At 42.6% G+C, this 14049-nt stretch overlaps 1 protein-coding gene across 1 annotated transcript in view; it reads right to left on the bottom strand.

Moving 5' to 3' along the window:
* LOC122560449 (cytochrome P450 3A21-like) overlaps nucleotides 1–14049 on the bottom strand; it is a 57113-nt gene that overhangs the window by 14280 nt on the left and 28784 nt on the right. Inside the window, exons 7-9 of the mRNA XM_043711082.1 lie at nucleotides 8467–8615; nucleotides 7180–7307; nucleotides 2605–2686 (exon numbers count right to left, since the gene is read on the bottom strand). Coding sequence (XP_043567017.1) covers nucleotides 2605–2686; nucleotides 7180–7307; nucleotides 8467–8615 — 359 coding nt within the window. The remainder of the gene's footprint in view (nucleotides 1–2604; nucleotides 2687–7179; nucleotides 7308–8466; nucleotides 8616–14049) is intronic.

Below are 14049 nucleotides of genomic sequence, written 5' to 3'. Positions count from 1 at the left end.
TTTCTCTGCTGGCCACAGAAACGTCTGTCTGTACCTCGGACTACAGAGTCCCCTAACACAATTGATCTCTTGGAAGCCGACGTACCCCTCGTTGCATTAGAGCCAGTCTCAATACCAGAAACTTGGCTGTTTGTGCTACGTTCCCCTGAGAATCCATCACCCCCTACATTTTCCAGCATACCTGTTTGAAATGGGTATATCCACACAAGACTCTTGCTCTAGCTGCCTACCTCTCTTACCCTTCCTGGAGTTAACCCATCTATGTGACTGTATCTGAGACTTTCCCCCCTTTCTATAACTGCCATCCATCACATACTGTTGCTGTTGCAAATTCCTCATCACTTCTATTTGTCTTTCCAACCGACCCACTCGATCTGATAAGATTTGCATCCAACAGCATTTATGGCAGATATAATCCGCAGTAACCCTTAAACTCTCTTTAAACTCCCACATCTGACAGAAAGTACATATCACTGCAAAGACTATTTTTGCTCCTTCGCAATCTACAGGTTCAGAAAATAACACCGTCTTATTCCTCTACAAACACTTACATCAGTGTTCACTGAGGAGACAGACATGATGAATGTTGAGATTAGATACAGAAGTTTGTTTACTCTGGATCACGTTGAGAAAAGGAGGGAGGATGTATTGGGTGGGCTAAATGATATTAAGGTGGACAAATCCCCAGGACTGGATTGGATCAACCCCAGATTGCTGGGGGAGGCGAGAGAGGAAATAGCTGGGGCTCTAACAGATATCTTTGTAGCATCCTTAAACACAGGTGAAGTGCCGGAAGACTGGAGAGTTGCAAATGTTGTCCCCCTGTTCGGCAGGGTGGCACGGTGGTTAGCATTGCTCCTCACAGTGCCAGGGACCCGGATTCAATTCCCACCTCGGGCAACTGACTGTAAGGAGTTTGCACATTCTCCCTGTGTCTGCGTGGGTTTCCTCTGGGTGCTCCGGTTTCCTCCCACAGTCCAATGATGTGCAGTTTAGGTGAATTGACCATGCTAAATTGCCCGTAGTGTTAGGTGCATTAGTCAGGGGTAAATGTAGGGGAATGGATCTGGGTGGGTTGCTCTTTGGAGGGTCGGTGTGGACTTGTTGGGCTTAAGGGCCTGTTTCCACACTGTAGGGAATCTAATCTGTTCAAGAAGGGTAGTAGGGATATTCCAGGTAACTACAGACCAGTGAGCCTGATGTCAGTGGTGGGAAAGTTGCTGGAGAAGGTACTAAAGAGATAGGATCTATTTAGATTTGGAAGAGAATGGGCTTATCAGTGATCGGCAACATGGTTTTGTGTGGGGGAGATTGTGCCTTACCAACTTAATGGAATTCTTTGAGGAAGTGACCAAGTTGACAGATGAAGGAAGGGCTGTAGACGTCATATACATGGACTTTAGTAAGGAGTTTGATAAGGTTTCCCATTGTAAAATAATGGAGAAAGTTAAGTCACATGGTGTGCAGGGTGTTCTCGCTGGGTGGATACAGAACTGGTTGAGCAACAGGAGACAGAGAGTAGTAGTTGAAGGGAAGTTCTCGAAATGGAGAAAGGTGACCTGTGGTGTTCTACACAGATCAGTGCTAGGGCCACTGTTCTTTGTGATATATATATATAAATGATCTGGAAGAGGGCATTGGTGGTCTGATCAGTAAGTTGCAGATGGCACGATAATTGGTGGAGTAGCAGAAAGCATAGGGGACTGTCAAAGAATACAGGAGAATATAGATAGACTGGCGAGTTGGGCGGAGAAGTGGCAGATGAAGTTCAATCCGAGCAAATGTGAGATGATGCATTTTGGAAGATCTAATTCGAGAGCGAAGTATATTGTAAATGGAAGAGCCTTGGGAAAAGTTGATGAGCAGAGAGATCTGGGAGTTCAGGTCCATTGTACCTTGAAGTGGCTGCACAGGTGGATACAGTGGTCAAGAAGACATCGGACGGGGTATTGAGTGTAAGAGCTGGCAGGTTATGTTAAAATTGTACAACACTTTGGTTCGGCCGCATTTAGAATACTGCGTATAGTTCTGATCGCCACATTACCAAAGGGATGTGGATGCTTTGGAGAGGGTGCAGAGAAGGTTTATGAGGATGATAAACCTCTGGTATAGAAGGTGCTAGCTATGAAGAGAGGTTGAGTAGGTTAGGATTGTTTTCAGTAGAAAAGAGGAGATTGGGATGGACCTGATTGAGGTCTACAAAATCATGTAGGGTATACACAGGGTGGAAAGAAGTAAGCTTTTTCCCAGGGTGAGGGATTCAATAACAAGAGGTCACATGTCCAAGATGAGAGGAGAAAACTTTAAGGGGGATACACACGGAAAGTACTTCACACAGAGGGTGATAGGTGCCTGGAATGCATTGCTAGCAGAGGTAGTAGAAGCGGGCACGGTAGATTCAGTTAAGATGCGTCTGGACAGATGCATGAGTAGGTAGGGAGCAGAAGGATACAGATCCTTAGGAATTGTGCAATAGATTCAGACATTGGATTTGGATCAGCACAGTTGTGGAGGGCTGAAGGGCCTGTTCCTGGGCTGTAAATTTTCTTTGTTCAGGAACAGAAACAACGATGAAGGGAATGAGCAGCTTTTTACTGACAATACCTTTGTCTGTCAACTTGCTGTCAGCGTTCTGCTTCTTGGTCACCTGAGAATCAACCATCAGCTGCAGAAAATCGACTCGATCCTGAGAATGAAACAATGCAAGGGCTCAGCACAGGAACAGGTTCCTTAGAAGCAACTTCCTAGTCTCTGAAATCCCACCCAAATGTAAGACCATAAAACACAGGAGCAGAAGTGGGCCACTTGGCTCAGCAAGTCTGCTGTGTCATTCAAGGAGATCATGGCTGATCTGATAATCTTCAATGTCTCTTTCCTGCCTTCTTCCCCTTAACCCTAGATTACCTGACTTAGGAAAACTTTACCTCAGCCTTAAATGTTCTTAATGACCCAGCTTAAACAGCCTTCTGTGGATAAATAATCCACAGATACACTACCCTGAAAATAAAAAATTCCTGCACTTCTCTGGCAGATAAATCCTTACTTGAAAGAAGACATCCTCTGGTCCCAGACTCTCCACAAGGGGGAAACAACCTCTCAGCATCTACCCTGTCAACCTCCCTAATGATCTTGCATATTTCAATTAGGTCATCTCTCATTCTTCTAAACTCTACTGAGTCCAGGTCAACCCATCCAACCTCTCCTCATAAATCCAAAAGTGGCTTAATTAATGTCCTGTAGAGCCTCAATGTGACCTCCCAACTCCTACACTCAATGCTCTGACCAATAAAGGCAAGCATACCAAACCCCTTCTTCTGCAACTCTACATTCAAGGAGCTATGAACCTGCATTCCAAGGTCTCTTTGTTCAGCTACACTTCCCAGGACCTTACCATTAACTGCAAAAATCCTGCCCTGATTTGCCATTCCAAAATGCAGCACTTCACATTTATCTAAATTAAACTCCATCTGCTACTCCTTGGCCCATCTGATGAAGGTCCTGTTGTACTCTGACATAACCTTCTTCACTGTTTACTACACCTCCAATTTTGGTGTCATCTGCAAACTTACTAACCATACCTCCTGTATTCATGTCAAAATCATTTGGAGAAATGACAAAACGCAGTGAACCCAGCACTGATCCTTGAGGTATACCACTGGTCACAGGCCTCCAGTCTGAAAAACAACCATCCACCACCACCCTCTGCTTTCTACCTTTGAGCCAGTTCTGTATCTAAATGGTTAGTTCTCCCTGTATTCTGTGTGATCTAATCTTGCTAACAAGTCTTCCATGGGGAACCTTGTCGAATGCCTTACTGAAGTCCATACAGAACACATCAAATGCTCTGCCCTCATCAATCCTCTTTTTTACTTCATTAATTCAATCATGTTAGTGAGTTACGAAATCCCACATACAATGCTATGCTGACTATCCCTAATCAGTCCTTGCCTTTCCAAATCATGTGCGTCCTGTCCCTCAGGATTCCCTCCAACAACTTGCCCACCACTGATGTCAGGCTCACTGGTCTATTGTTCCCTGGCTTGTCCTTACCACCTTTCTGAAATAGTAGCACCATGTTAGGCAACCTCCAGTCTTCTGGCACCTCACCTGTGGCTATCATTGATATAATTATCTCAGCAAGAGGCCCAGCAATCACTTCCCTAGCTTCCCACAGAGTTCTAGGATACACCTGATCAGCCCAGAGATTTATGCACCCTTATGTGTTTTAAAGACATCCAGCACCACCTCCTCTGTAATATGGACATTTTTCATTGTCAGTATTTATTTCACCACGTTTTAGCTCATCCATATCTTTCTCCACTGTAAACACTGAAGCAAAATACTTGTTTAGTATCTCCTCCATCTCCTGCAGTTCCAGATGTAGGTGACCTTGCTGATCTTTGAGGGGCCCTATTCTCTACCTAGTTACCCTTTTGTCCTTAATGTATTTGTAAAATCCCTTTGGATTTTCCTTAACCGTATTTGTCAAAACTATGTCATGTCCCTTTTTTACCCTCCTAATTTCACACTTAAGTATATTTCTACTCCCTTTATATTCTTCTAAGGATTCACTTGATTCTCTGCTGTCCACACCTGACAGATGTTCCCTTCTTTTTCTTGACCAAAACTTAATTTCTCCAGTCACCCAGCATTCCCTCCACCTCTCAGCCTTGCCATTCACCCCAACAGGAACATACTGTCTCTGGACTCTCATTATCTCATTTTTGAACACTTCCCACTTTCTCGCCGTCTCTACCTGCAAACATCCCGACCCCAATCAACCTTTGAAAGCTCTTGCCTGTCACCATCAAAATTTGCCTTCCTCCAATTTAGAACTTTAACTTTTAGATCTGGTCTATCCTTTTCCATCACTGTTCCAAAACTAATAGAATTATGGAGACGGTCCCCTCACTGACACCTCAGACACTTGCCCTCCCTTATTTCTCAAGAATAGATCGAGGTTTGCACATTCTCTTGTAGGTACATCCACATACTGAATCAGTATTGCACACTTAATAAATTCCTCTCCCTCCAAGCCCTTAACACTTTTGCAGTCCCAGTCTATGTTTGGAAAGTTAAAATCCCTTACCATAACCACTCTATTATTCTCACAGATGACCGAGATCTCCACAAAAATGTGTTTCACAACTTCCCACTGACTATTGAGGGGGGGGGGGGTAACATCTATAGTACAATTCCAGTAAGGTGATCATCCCTTTCTTATTTCTCAGTTCCACCCAAAAAACTTCCCTGGATTTATTCCCAGAAATATCCCCCCTAAATAATGTTATCCTTAATCAAAAACACCACATGTTATCCTTAATCAAAAACACCACCCCCTATTCTCTTGCCCCCTTTCTATCCTTCCTTAGCATCTATACCCTGGAACATTGTGCTGCCTGACCTGTCCATCCCCAAGCCATGTCTCTGTAATTGCTATGATATCCCAGTCCCATGTTCAAAACCATGCCCCGAGTTCATCTGCCTTACCTGTTAGGCCTCTTGCATTGAAATAAATGCAGTTTAATTCATCAGTCCTACCTCATTCTCTACTATGCTCCTGCCTGCCATGACTGTTTGACTTATTCCTTTTCCCAACTGTATCAGTCTCAGATACTCTCTTTCCTCACTATCTCCCTGGGTTATGTTTCCACGCTCCTCCTCCCCCCACCACCCCCTTACTAGTTTAAATCCTCCTGAGCAGCTCTAGCAAATCTTCCTGCCACTATACGAATCCCCTTCCAATTCAGGCGCAATCCATCCTTCTTATATAGGTCACTTCTATCCTAGAAGAGATTTCACTGATCCAAAAATGTGAATCTTTCTCCCCTGCACCAACTCCTCAGCCATGCATCCATCTGCTCTATCCTTCTATTCCTGCCATCACTAGCTTGTGACACTGGGAGTAATCCAGATATTACTATCCTTGAGGGCCTCCTTTTTAAATTCCTGCTGAACTTCCTATTTCTCTTGGAATTCCGTACTTATCCCTTTCTATGTTGTTAGTTCCAATGTGTACAACAACCTCATGCTCGTCCCCCTCCCCTTTGAGAATATTCTGCATCCGCTCCGAGATCTCCTTGATCCGGGTACCAGGGAGGCAACACACCATTCTGAAGTCTCACTGCCAGCCACAGAAACATCTGTCTGTGTTTCTGACTAGAGAGTTCCTATCACAATCAATTGCATGGAACCAGGCGTACCTCTCATAACACTAGAGCCAGTCTCAGTATCAGATACCTGGCTGTCAGTGCTACATTCCCCTGAGAGTCTATCACCTCCTACATTTTCCAAAACAACATAGTTGTTTGAGATGGGGAATGCCACAGGTGACTCGTGCACTCCCTGCTTCCCTCTCTTACCTTTCCTGGAGGTCACCCGTCCGTCTTTGCACCTTAACAACCTACAGACCCTGAAAATAGCACAGTCTTACTACTCTAAAAAACACTGCTCCAGGCTAACTTAATACCTACGTTTTATATTTTTAAAATTTAATCAAGAAACAGATCTCAATAAAAATGTACAATCAAAAAGAATCCATTCTACTCACTAGTGTGGATTTACAAAGAAAAAACTGGTCACTTAGCTGCTCCCCTGCTGCGATCTCTCCCACAGGTTTCTCCAGAGTCAGCTGTGAATTTCGCTGCTTGTTTATTTTTCTTAAACAAACTCTGATGTCCAGAGATACTTGAGAATCAAACAGCAGAGGCAGTGGCTATGCAAGTTCACTACTGGGTCAGACAGCAATGCAGGTTTCTTTCACCATTGATTCACTTCCCACCACATGGTCACTGCCTTTGTCTCCTTTGCTTTTTTTAAAAAATGCCGTTGTTTTGACCTTTTCTCCCCAAAGTTTCAAAACAATGCAAGAGCTTATAAAACAGTAATTACTGCTCCTGGAATTCAAGGAATTCAGCTCCAACACTGAAAATACCTCAAAAAAAAAGGAGCAGCTCTTACAGCCACAATTTTTTCCTGACCTACATCTTGGATTACACCGAATCCTTGGGTGAGACGGCACAGCTGTCTGCAATCAGACTGAACACCAACTCCATAATGGCCTGCTAAGCATCAGTCTCCACTAGTTACTGCTACATCCCTTTCAGAGAGGGTCAGCATTGAGGGTGGTGAAACACATGCAGGAACTGGAACCATTTCAATGATTACTTTAACACTCACAGTGTGCACTTCTTTTTGTCGCTTTGCCTTCAAATCTGTTATGACTTTCATGAAAAAGTCGCTTGCATCTTTTGGGAAGAAGCTGACACCCATTTTTTCCAGGATCGGAATAATGGAAGGAAAGATAACTGGAATTTAAGAAGCTAAGTCATATAGATGGTCAATAACACCATTTGCACAGGTTTAGAAAGGAGGATACTGTACCAGAGAGAGGGAGGAAAGAGAGGGTGAGTGCAGAGAGAGAGAGAGAGAAAGAGAGAGTATTGAAAGGGAAATGGGGCAGGGGGTGAAGAAGAGAAAGTGAGGGAGAGGAAAAGAGTGAAAGCATGGAGAGCAGATGGGGAACAGAGGGAGGGGTAGGGGGGTGGGGGAGATACAGCAAGAAGGAAAAAAAGTTGTGTCGAGTCAACTTTCACATCCTTACACATTACTTGACAGCAAAATCAAATGTTGGAAATGCAAAATAGGAAATTTAGCAATCAACTTTTACACAGAATTAAATAATAATGAACAGAAATGATTTCAGGTGATGCTGTTTGAGGAATAAATTATTGGCAAGAAACTGAAAACTGTCCCTGTTCAAAATTGATCTTTTACACCCATCTGAGAGCAAAAATAATTTGCTATTTCTTCAACAATTGTACCTCTTGACAGTGCAGTGCTAATGAGCTCTGCACTGATTATTAATTGGATGGTGTGTTCAATGGAGTGGGGTTTGAACCCATCATCTTCTAAAGCTGGAGTAAACATGACACCCACTGAATAACTCCACAAAGGCAGGTACCTCATCATCAAGTCACCCTTTATTTACACTTTATTGGAAAGTCCTTGAAACTGATCCAGCTGCCTCAGAACCAGCTCTCAGAGTAACAGGATATCTGACACTCCTATTATTATCAGTCAGCCAGTGCTCCCTGATTGGAATAGATTAACAGCCCCAATCAGGGAACTCATATTGTATGATCTCGTTACAATCACTGCACCCACTGACTGATTCTGAACTTCAATGGCCCCAAGACATTCCCAGTAATTTGTTTGAAGAAACTGTGGAGAAAAAGTCTCCTAGCACTCAAATGTAGAATTATAAAGATGGGTGCACACAGAAAACTCATTGGGTCAGGTTTAGTTTTGATAGGCTATTCAATAGGGTCTGCTGTTGGACCTATCCCTTCATCTTTTGCTCAATAGGATTTTCTTACAAAATATTGCTAAAATTTTGCAATGAGAGCAACATGACATGAGTGACACAGCAACCAACTGGAGAGGGAAAAAGATGTAATGACTTACCAGAAAAGATAATGCTGAGATCAAAGAGGCTGAATTTTATTAATTCTTTGACATTTTTTACAAATGGGTCATTTGGATTGCTGATCGAGTCGACATCCACACTGAATGCAGTGCTGGTAATCACATCCATACTGTATGCTCCAAAGAAACTGGCAGAAGAGAAATGCATTTGTTACAACTGGTTAGCAGCTGAAAAAAACATTTTTATTGTCATGTGAAACTGAGGCACAATAAACTATTCCATCAAATGTACAGTTCAGAAATAAACCATTCAGTCTAGTTGGTCATCTGAGCACCACATAAACCATTTTCAACCCATTTTCACCTAATTCTATAAACATCTTCGATTCATTTCTCCCTCATATGTTCAATTTGCTTTCACTTAAATCTCTCTCTGCCAGCTGCTTCTACTGTTTGGGATAACAAATTCCACAATGTGAATACTAATTGACAAGCAAGTTTCTCACTGGAGTTATTGCTAACTATATTGTCCTTATCCTTGCTCTTCCCTGAAAATGAAAACATATCCATGTTTATCCCCATCAAATGCCTGCAGAATGTTAAAGGTTCCTGTTTACCCCTCATCTGCTTTTTTTGAAATTAAACTGTTTCAGGTTTTTCCCTATATTAAAAAATGGTTTCCATCTGTAAATGGATCAAGAACCTGAGGGCAGCTTTAAAGAAGCAAAGGTCAGGTGAGAAAAACATTATCACATGGTGGGTGGTTAGGGTCTCTAATGCACTGCCTGGAAGTGTGGTGGAGGCAGGCTCAGTTGAGGAATTCTAAAGGGCATGGATGATTATTTAAATACAAACAATGTAGAGGATTAATGGGAAAAAGACTAGAAATCGGCAACAAACTAAAATGCTGAAGAGAGCCAGTGTGGACACAATGGGCTGAATGGCCTTCTGTGATTCTGGGAATGGAAAATCTTACTTCTGATATCATTTCTCTAAGCTGTTAGCTAGTAGCTCTATGACGAAAGATTTGTTCACATCTCAATGTTGTAAATGGCAGTCTGCCTTCGCTTGTTCCTATGTAAGCTGGATGTATAACAACTTCACACTGCTTCCTCATTTGTATGATTCCAGCTTGCAGCTCACTGTGTCCCATGCATTGTTTGGCTGCATCATTTGCAGGGTGTCTGCAGTCTCCCCAGTGAAAGTCAGCAACCTTCCACCAGCTGTAATACAGGCATTGGGGTGACATCATGGAGTAACTCTAATGCAGAAGAATAGAGGACTTAGGAGGAGTAGATCATTCAGCCCACTCCATCATTCAGTAAGATCACGGCTGATCTGTTTGCCATCACAACTCCATTCTGCTATCTGCCTCATAACCTTTGATCATCTTGTCCAGCAAAAATCTAATGCCTTGAATAAATTTAACGTTCGGTCTGCACCGATACATTTGGGGAAGGGAGTTTCACAGAACTACAACCCTCTGTGGGGAAAATATTCTTCTCATCCTTGGCTTAAAAGTGAAACCTCTTATTCTTAGGATGTGTCTCCTAGTTTTAGTCTGGGAGACAGAAGATGGATTAAAACAAGTGCTGGCTGCTACTCCTGATAGGATTAAAGGTGTCTGTCCTGTCTGCTTGTATAATTGAGAGGTGTTAGTCCTTTTGTCTTTTAAATTAATAAATGTTAATAAAAAATACTAGGCCTACATGCTCTAAGTAAGTTAGAAATTGTACCTGTACTTCATAAAAGAGTAAAGGATATTAAACTGATTACCGCAGCTGGGTTGGGAGGTTTGTTTACTATTTGCCGGTGTGAGTTTCATTCATTCACGCAATTTCATGGAAGCGCTGTTTTGTTAGTTAAGGGGATAGTGGCCCAGTTAAAAGGTACTCAACAAGTACAGGCCAATTGGAGAAACTGTTTGGTGTTTCAGGTCTGAGACACAGTTGGAAAGGGCTGATTGATATTATAATGTTTCGTGGAGACTTGATGGGGATGGTATTGTTTTATGATATTGACACCTATTCAGAGATCGTTTTTGATGTAGAAATAGGCCTGATAATGGTTTGAGGTGTTTGGGGAGAAGGGGATGTTTTAATTTTAGTCCATATTATAATCGTAAATATACTACAAATTATGGTTTTATGAATGAATGAAACCATGTAATAATAAATAACAGGTTAGTAAAGGGTTATGAATAAATGAACAGGAACCTGGTATTAATGAATATAGCGAGCTGGTGAGTGAGTTAATAAAGATAACCTACAACACAAGAACTCACAACCCCAAGGTGAGTTCATTTATATAATCCTCCATACCATGACTAATTTTGTGTCTTATTCACATCCCATTGCCTGATCATGACAGCAGCAATAGAAGCAGTGATCTCACTGATAACAATTATTTGAAAAAAGCTTTCCAATACAATACATTTTGTCCACAATGGTAAACAAGTAAAGGCACCCACAAGATAAACTTGACTGAGTTTTGAAGAGGTGACAAAGAGGTGAAGGCAGAGCAGTAGATGTTTTCTTTATGGATGTCAGCAAAATGTTTGAGAAGGTTCCACATGGTAGACTGGTTAAAAAGGTTAGGTTACATGTGATCCAGGGGGAGCTAGACAATTGGATACAAAATTGGTTTGAAGGTAGGAGACAGCGGGTAGTGGTACAGAGTTGCTTTTCGGACCGAAAGCCTGTGAACAGCAGGGTGACACAAGGATCGATACTTGGTCCCTTCTTTTCGTCATTATATAAATGATTTGGATCTGAATATAGGAGGCATAGTTAGTTGCAGATGACACTAAAATAGATGGCATCGTGAACAGTGAAGAAGACTATCTCAGAGTACAATGGGACCTTGATCAGATGAACCAATAGGCAGATGGAAGTGGTAGAGGTGGATACAATTTCAACATTTAAAAAGCATCTGGATGGGTATCTGAATAGGAAGGGTTCAGTGGGATATAGGCCAAATGTTGGCAAATGGGTTGAGGTCAGATTGGGATAAATGTGAGGTGTTGCATTTTGGTGAGGCAAACCAGGGCAGGCCTTATAGGGTGTAGGTTTGATATCCAGACATTTCATTACCTGGCTAGGTAACATCATCAGTGGCAACCTCCAAGTGAAGCGAAGCTGTTGTCTCCAACTTTCTATTTATATCTTTCTCCTGGATGGGGTTCCTGGGGTTTGTGGTGATGCCATTTCCTGTTCATTTTCTGAGGGGTTGATAGATGGCATCCAGATCTGTGTTTGTTTATGGCGTTGTGGTTGGAGTGCCAGGCCTCTAGGAATTCCTAGAGCCAGGCCTCTAGGACAGACTAAGCAAAGGCATGCCTGAGAATAGATCTAGATGCCATCTATCAACCCCTCAGAAAACGAAAGGAAATGACATCACCACAAACCCCAGGAATCCCATCCAGGAGAAAGATATAAATAGAAAGCAGGAGACAACAGCTTCGCTTCACTTGGAGGTCGCCACTGATGATGTTACCTAGCCAGGTAATGAAACGTCTGGATATCAAACCTACACCCTAAATCTCAACCTGAGCTACAAACCTTCACAAACCTTGCAGGACTTATACAGTTAATAGTATGGCCCTGGGGGGTGCAGATGCATAGTTTCTTGAAAGTGGAGTTACAAGGTAGTGAAGAAGGCGTTCTGTATGCTTGCCTTCATTGGTCAGAACATTGAGAATGGGAGTTGCCACTTCGTTGCAGCTGTACAGAACATTGGTTTGGCCACTTTTAGAATTTCTCGCCTCCCTCCTACAGGAAGGATGTTGTTAAACATGGAAGGGTGGAGAAAATATTTACAAGGATGTTGGTGGGAATGGAGGGTTTGAGCGAAAAGAAGAGGCTGAACAGACTGGGGTATTTTTCCCTGGAGTGTTGTAACCTGAGGTGTGACCTTATAGAAGTTTCTAAAATCATGAGGACCATGGATAGGGTGAATAGCCAAGGTCTTTTTCCTAGGATGGGGAAGTCCACAACTAGAGGGCATAGGTTTAAGGTGAAAGGAGCACGATTTAAAAGGGACCTGAGGGGCAACTTATTCAAGTAGAGGATGGTGCCTGTATGGATCCAACAACCAGTGGAAGTGGTGGAAGCTTGTACAATTACAACAGTTAAAATACAACTGAATGGGTATATAAATAGGAAAGGTTTAGAGGGACATGGGCTAAATGCTGGCAAATAGGAGCAGGTCAGATTGGGATGTCTTGTTGGCATGATCGAGTTGGACCAAAGAGTCTGTTTTTGGACTGTTTGACTTGATAAAATGCATTAGGGAGATTAGTTGATCTCAGTTTGTGTAAATTGGAATGTTTTGGGAAGGGTTTTGCTGCTGGCATTTATTGTAGATTCCTGTCCCAAAATGACGCTGGGATGGAGTATCTCAGATTGATACCAAAGTTGGGTATAAAGGAGCACTGGTGGTAAAGGCAAGTATACTTTTTCAGCCTTTCCAGAGATGAAGTGACTCATATTCTAATTCCATTTCTCCTCCTCTTAAATTCTTCCTTTTCTTACTCCTCCTGCTCTCAAGTTAGCCTCTGAATTCCTGGTATCATTGGCTGTGTCCTCACAATGGTGATACAGTGGAGGTCATAGCCGATCAACTCAAACTTGCTCCCATATTGACTGAGGGTTTCTTTGAACAGCCCAGACAGTGACAGCATTGTTTCAGTAATCATGTTTGCATAATGTACTATGAATGACACATGAACTTAAACTGACGGAATGGTACATCTTGTGGTTCCTATACGGGTACAGCTGAGAACAGAAGTGAGTCAAACAGTCAGGACAGGCAGGGTCAAGGTAGGACTAATAAATTAAACTGCATTTATTTCAATGCAAGGGGCCTAACAGGGAAGACAGATGAACTCAGGGCATGGTTAGGAACATGGGACTGGGATATCATAGCAATTACAGAAACATGGCTCAGGGATGGGCAGGACTGGCAGCTTAATATTCCAGGATACAAATGCTACAGGAAGGATAGAAAGGGAGGCAAGAGAGGAGGGGAGTGACATTTTTGATAAGGGATAGCATTACAGCTGTGCTGAGGGAGGATATTCCCAGAAATACATCCAGGGAAGTTATTTGGATAGAACTGAGAAGTAAAAAAGGGATGATCACCTTATTGAGGTTGTATTATAGACCCCCTAATAGTCAGCGGAAAACTGAGAAACAAATTTTAAGGAGATTTCAGTTATTTAAGAATAAGTGTGGTTGTGGTAGGGGATTTTAACTTTCCAAACAGAGACTGGGACTGCCATAGTGTTAAGGGTTTAGATGGAGAGGAGATGATCTCACTGAAGCAGATAGAGAGGAGAGATGTGGAGAAGCTTTTCTCCTTGGTTGGGGAGTCTAGAATCAGGGTTGCAATTTAAAGAAAAAGGGCATGTCACTTCTGTCTGAGATGTGGGAACTTTATTTTAAGTCAGAGTCATAGACGTGTACAGCACAGAAACAGACCCTTCGGTTCCATGCCGACCAGTTATCCTAAATTGATCTAGTCCCACCTGCCAGCACCCGGCCCATATCCCTCCAAACCCTTCCTATTCATATACCCATCCAAATGCCTCTTAAATGTTGCAATTGTACCAGCCTCCACCAC

This window comes from Chiloscyllium plagiosum, chromosome 21 (genome assembly GCF_004010195.1).
Source record: "Chiloscyllium plagiosum isolate BGI_BamShark_2017 chromosome 21, ASM401019v2, whole genome shotgun sequence".
NCBI lineage: Eukaryota > Metazoa > Chordata > Chondrichthyes > Orectolobiformes > Hemiscylliidae > Chiloscyllium > Chiloscyllium plagiosum.
This window is presented reverse-complemented; position numbering and strand designations above follow the sequence as displayed.